This window comes from Trachymyrmex cornetzi, unplaced genomic scaffold (genome assembly GCF_001594075.2).
Source record: "Trachymyrmex cornetzi isolate Tcor2-1 unplaced genomic scaffold, Tcor1.1 scaffold511, whole genome shotgun sequence".
Classification (NCBI taxonomy): domain Eukaryota; kingdom Metazoa; phylum Arthropoda; class Insecta; order Hymenoptera; family Formicidae; genus Trachymyrmex; species Trachymyrmex cornetzi.
The window spans coordinates 364,983-371,783 of record NW_017299820.1 but is presented as its reverse complement, the minus strand read 5'-3'; the positions used below and the strand labels follow the sequence as shown (position 1 = coordinate 371,783).

Below are 6,801 nucleotides of genomic sequence, written 5' to 3'. Positions count from 1 at the left end.
TGCGGCACCCCTCAAAACGATTCCAATTTAAGAAAAAAAAATCTGTGTATATATATATATATACAAATATATATATATATACATATATAGTGTATGCATGTTGTTGCTGAGCTTTTAAGTGAACGTGTGTAAGTCGCTCAAATTGGTACGGATTTCCAGCCTAACACCTCGATTGTCTTCCCTAAAGAGTACTTCGCAGGCACATATGTGAAATCATGTCTCGAACACGCGCGCGTTGTTACCCCTCTCGCCTTCATCGTGTCTTGCCTCAATACGCTCTCTCTGTGTTTCTTTCTCTTTTTTGATCTCACTTTCTTGCTCTCGTAGTTTCAGCGTATAATTGTCTTCGTTTCTCCTATCTACAAAATCCTTTCCATGTTGATCCCTCCTTTGCTCCTTTGCTCCTTTACTCCTTGCTACCCTTTCTCTTATTCGTTCATCCCTTCATTACTCATGCATTTCATTTCCTTTCTATTCCCCTCTTTTTGTTTTTTCTCTTTTTAGTGTACTAATCTCTCTGTCGCATGTCGTATTTACTCTTGCATTTATTCATTCTTTAGTTGTGTGGCTTTCTATTTTTTTCCTCTCTTCTTACTACTCTTACCATATACTTTTTTTCTTCCTATTAATTTAATTTTAGATTTTATGTATATACAACTTCTCTTATTTATTTTTCTTTCTCTTATTCGATTTTTTGTCAAAATTATCTTTTTGTTTCTTTATTTCTGTTGTTCTTGTATATTTATTTAAATCAGATTATATGAGTATCTTATTTATATATATATTTTTTAATTAAAAAAATTTTTATATTCTCAATTTAACGTAAATAAATATAATTTTTTAAGTTTACTGATAATTATCTAATTTTTAATTAACTAATTACTATCTCTCTCTCTCTCTCTCTCTCTCTTTCTCTCTCTTTTTCTCTTTGTTAAAATTTTTCAAATTTGTATATTGTTAATATTGTTGTAAATAGCAAGTGAGATATACTATAGGACAAATGTAAATCTAAGAACAGAGAAAACTCGATTTTTTTCGAGGGAAATCGCATGTCAAGTTATCAAGAAGATACGCAGTGTGTTGAATGAGCCGGCGTGTCCCGCAGCCGTCCGCGTGCATGCCTTCGACCGTAAAAGAGACCCGTAGAGGACTCCTTTCAAGAAGTAACCGCAAATCCTAGTATAATACTAATAGGGCCATAATAGGGTCAATAGGGCTTAGCCGTGCGACGACAATAAGATCTTGTCAAAATACGTCAGGTAACACGAGCCTAGGAAACGGATTTTTCTCAATGGGGGTTTGTCTGTCCCCCTCTACTGCATCAAATGATACGACACGATGCGCATTATGAGGTTTTCAAAAAATCTGAAACCTTCCACCCGAGTGCGCGATTTAGGTTTAAATTTCATCACGTTCGGTAGTCATGAAAAGAAGATGGATAGGAAAAACCGAAGAATGCCATATCAGTCTAACTCTATTGGGATTTCAAATGAATAGTTTCACACACGATATATGTGGCATTTAAACTGAATGCTAACTCAATTTCCGACAAAGTTTTTTCTAGAAACGGAATAGTTTTTATGTAATCACTTAATCAATGTAATTACGAGGGACAGAAAATAAGTATTCAGAAAATAACGTATTATATTGTTTCTCGACCAATTATTATGGAAAAGTGAAATTTTACATTCTGCTAATTTCAAGTTCGTCGAGTTTTTTTGTAAAATTATACGGCATTTTGATAGATTTAGCAGCTGCAATAATTTTTGAAAATACGTTCACAATATTTGTGTTCTGTGCATGGAAGTTGTGTAGTCGATAGGAGCACTTATTAATCAACCAGAAATTCAATTACATAGTTCGTGATTTGTAACGCGGATAATTCGCAAACATTATTTTAAAAAATTATAACAGCTGCTCCGTCTGTAGGAATGTCGTATAATTTTACACAAAAGCTCGATAAACTTAAAGTTTTGTTAAATATTAATAAAATTTCACTTTCTTATCTTTGTTATTGACCGAGAAAAAAAAGTACTATTTTCTAAACGCCTCTCGTATATGTAACACGGCAATGTCGCTTCGCGCAGCTTAGCGCCGAGACACTACCAGTGTCTCCAGATGATGTGTTAGCTAACGGCATCATAAAAAAGTTGATCTTATAATATGTTGGCATTTTTTATATGAATATTAATATGGAGATCTAATAAATTTTGAATTTATTACAAATAATAAAAAATTTATGTATATATACGTATATGTAAAATATTTAGAAGTCTCTCTCTTTCTCTTTCGATTATTTTGTCGAATTTATTGTATCATTAAGATATATACATATGTGTGTAATTTGGAACATGTTTTGTATTAAGGTTCAAAATTACGTCTCTAAATATGTAATGCTTAAGGTTTAGAATAATTAGAGTGTTCAACACAAAGACAATAATTTTTTTGCGCGCGCGTATAAAAATATCGTTTTGTGTATATATCTATATATATATATATCTATATATATATATATCTATATATATATATATCTATATATATATATATCTATATATATATATATCTATATATATATATATCTATATATATATATATCTATATATATATATATCTATATATATATATATCTATATATATATATATCTATATATATATATATCTATATATATATATATCTATATATATATATATCTATATATATATATATCTATATATATATATATCTATATATATATATATCTATATATATATATATCTATATATATATATATCTATATATATATATATTTCCTTAAAAGAAGCGTATCGCTTTTCATAAAATGAATAGTGAATTAGGCTTGTTTAATCTTCTGTCGACGAGCCGTACTTTTCTGGATTAATTTATCAAACAAACGTGCAAACTTGGGTCAAGCTTGGCGTCCCTATTTTAAGACGCCAACTCGTTAAAGTCATTTGAGGGTGCAGTTCCGCCACCATCATTGCTAACCTTCCCTCCGTGAAAACGCAAAGTCTATCTTGCACCCACCAACAAGCCCTAACTTTCTTAGAAGGCAAATCTTTTCCAACCCCTGTTTTTCGCCACCCTAGCATCTACGTCGTGCATGGTGGGATGACTTTATCAGAACATGGCTACGAAATGTCTTAATATACAGTGTTTCTTACTCTAAAAATGTTTTGCAATATTAAAAAAAAGTATTTGCTTTTTATTATGTAGCAAAATTAAAAGAGTAATTAACAATTAAATATTAATTTTAATATGTATTTAAATAGAGCATATAGTAAATATAAAAGAATACAAACGACATTGAAGGGTATTCTTTAAAAATTAAAAAGAATATTTCTACACAGCGTCAGACAAAAGAGTTCATATTTTACAAGGTATTTTAGAATATGCTAAAATAATGCAAGTAATTATGTTTATCACATGTTAACCAAGCAAATGCTCTGACAAATTCTTAAAATTATCAAAAGTGATGTATTTGCAAATGAGCGCTAATAACTTAAAAAAATTTTTCTCTTTTTCTCGGAAAAGATAAGATATTTTTAGTTGGTTTAAGATTTTCAATTAATTAATTTCGACATTTGTCATCAATATTGCCAAAAAAAAATAGAAAAGCTGATTCTTGCATACATATATAAGAATTATCTGAATCAGATTATAAGATCACAGACCTCTTTTCCTTTGAAACAGACAAAATTTTTTAATAAGATTTTAATTAATTAAATTATAGTTAATTCTGAATATTGACTAATTATGAGTGGTATACTTAAACTAGATCGTGACGTATGTTTATGTAGGCAGAAAAAATAATTAAGAGCATTGAGATCTAGAATATCTTAGTACGCAGTAATGAAAAAATTGTCACATAAATTTCATAAAATTCGCGTTGATATGTGTTATATCTATTCATTTAATGATACATTTACTGATTTATTTAATGATCAAAAGAATGGAAATTTAAACGTTAAACTATCAATCTTACTTTATACTTATCAATAAATATTATTTATTAATCCTACTATTTGCAGACTTAAATTTGTAGTGAAATGAACTAATTAGTGATAAAAATTATTTTAATTAATTAATTATTAATTACTATTTTTATTGATAATTTAATTAATATTTACTTCTTTGTTTTAGGATTTTCGCAATCAAAAGGGTCATTCTCCAATACAAGTCCAGGTGAGATTTTTTTATAAAAATATGACATTTTTTACATAGTAATAATATTACAGTAAATTTTTTAATATGATACTAGTCATTTAAGAAAATGTAAAATAATTTATGTAAAACGTATCTATATTCAGATGTAGATAATGAATAAGATTAATTTTAATTATTTTTAAATGTTTACGTTAATATATTTATTTTAAAAATTAAATAAAATTGGACCTAAAAAGGAAATAAGAATTGTACTTTTATCAAGAAAAAACATACATTTATGAAAAATTATAAAAAAACAAAATCATATAACTTAAGGATAGAGAAGGAAACTTGATATCAAATAGGGAAGATCTGCTACGAATAGTAGACAAATTTTATACAACACTTTCTACAAATCAGATCCACTTAGATATAAATAAACACTTATAAAGTACAGAATCAAGGTTCAGAAGACATTTCGGAGATTTCAAAAGACGAGAGAAGATGAAAAACAATAAAGATCCTGGGGAGGATGGTGTCACAGAGAATGTAATGATAGAAGTAAAAAATAGGAGGGTATTTTTAATCGATAAAATTTAAAAACTTTCCAACTTTCCTCTGTCTCTATAGCCAAAATATTCCCACTCGATGGAACAACTGTATTATGATTCTTCTTCATAAGAAAGGAACGAATCTTGAAAATTACAGACCGATCAGTCTTCTAAGTCATTTATATAAACTCTATACCTGAATACTAGCAACTAAATTGGAAAGAAAGTTCGGCCTTTATCAATCTAGGGAATAGGATGGATTCTGTACTGAATACTGAACAAACAATCATTTGCAATGTTTAAAAATTTGAATAGACGAATTATAACTTGTTTAAAATTTGACAAGATGGCGATAAAAAATTTTACGCTGTAAAATTTTTATACGCCAATAGGGTGCTTTTACATGTTTTTTCTGATAAGCATACGAAAATTCACTAATCTTTATCGAGACGATAAAAGACTATCAAAATCATAAATACATTCATATAGTCGAATTGAATTTATGATGTTTTTCGAATGCGGACACTATAAAAATTGATCAAGAAGTTTGTAATATGTGTGTATGTAATACTCGTTTCATTCATTATATATAATAAAAATAACGTTTTTGAGTTAACGTATGTTATTTAAGAATATAAAACTAACTTGCTGCAAATGATACAAATATATAGCTATTAATCTATTGGTACAAACATATATTAATCTATATATTATCAATATTATTACGTTGACAATATAAGACAATTATGTTATATAAAAAATCTTCAAGTGTACTGAAATAAAAATTACAGTTCTCATTATTTTGTAAATTGTAACGAATTACAATCTCGTTAGTTAATCATAGATAATATTAACAAACATGGTATTTGGAGTTCTATACAACAATGAGTTCTACAGATGTCGTAACCATTATCGCCATATGATGACATCGTGTGCATTGAAAAAAACTACTTACGTATTCATGTGCGATGATTTCGATTTTTCCGAGCCATTAAGCGCGATCCGTTTAGCTCGCAAAGCAATGTCGTTCGAAACAAGAAACGACAAGCTAAAAATGATTACTGAGGATGAGTTTCACATCTAATGGGGTTTCTGTATTGCTTGCCATAAATTTATTGTCACTATTATGTATTTATCAATTAATTATCATTAATGATTTTTGGGAATGTCTCTGTAAGGTGTGTCGTTAATGCCATTTTTTAAATATCAAATTAAATATGCATTAATTTGAAATGAATCTAATTATTTGTCTGAGAATGAAACTTCTTAATGGTTCGTAACAATTGCTTCCTAAAAATAATATTGTTTGGAACTTTTGTGCGTTTAGTAGATATAATTATTTATGTTTTTGATAAACATATCTTAAAAATAATTTTCTTTAATTTTCAAAAATAATTTTTTTTAATTATTAATTTAACTGTCAAAATATTATTTAAAAATAAAATATATAAATGATATTATATATACGTGGTGTCCCGAAATTCGCGAATCAAAATATCATAGTAACAAAGTTTTTAAAAAATTAAATAAAAAAGTTACGTATACATTTTTATCTTAACCCTTGAACACCACCGTGGGTTACGGTAACCTAGTCTGTTTGAAAAAACGCGTGGCGTTTATGAACGATCAGAAGTGTGGAGTGGTAACAAGGGAGGGGGAATTTTCGCATCCCTACTACAAATCTCTCGCCTGACAACCTCAGCATGCACGAACCAGTCGAGATAGAACGCCATGAACTTACTGTGTGGGTTACGCTAACCCTGTGTGGTTATTTATACGTTTTTTATTTTGAAATCAAATTGCAAGTAAATATACGAACAAGATTGAAAATTCAAATCGAAGAATTCATGAAACACACAGACATTCCAGAAAATCAAGATCCGCGCGATATATTAGCTATAAACAAAATAGTAAAACAAAGAAGATTTTCATTCTGTCCAGGGATTTTATAGCGTATTTTACTGGCAGAACCGGTGAGCACTCAGTGCACATTAAAGCTGTTGTACATTAACCTAATATGACAGTAAAAGTGAGAGATCTCAGTTAATAAAATACCCAATGTATATTTTATCAAATATCACAATAAAATATATTAAGGATTTCGTG

The 6,801-nt window shown here is 28.6% G+C and overlaps 1 protein-coding gene across 2 annotated transcripts in view; it reads left to right on the top strand.

The window, feature by feature from the left end:
• The window catches only part of LOC108765720 (visual system homeobox 2), a 90,501-nt gene that overhangs the window by 15,817 nt on the left and 67,883 nt on the right, over positions 1-6,801 (top strand). For both annotated transcript variants that reach the window (XM_018514564.1, XM_018514563.1), the window contains exon 2: positions 4,142-4,183. In XM_018514564.1, coding sequence (XP_018370066.1) covers positions 4,142-4,183 — 42 coding nt within the window. The remainder of the gene's footprint in view (positions 1-4,141; positions 4,184-6,801) is intronic.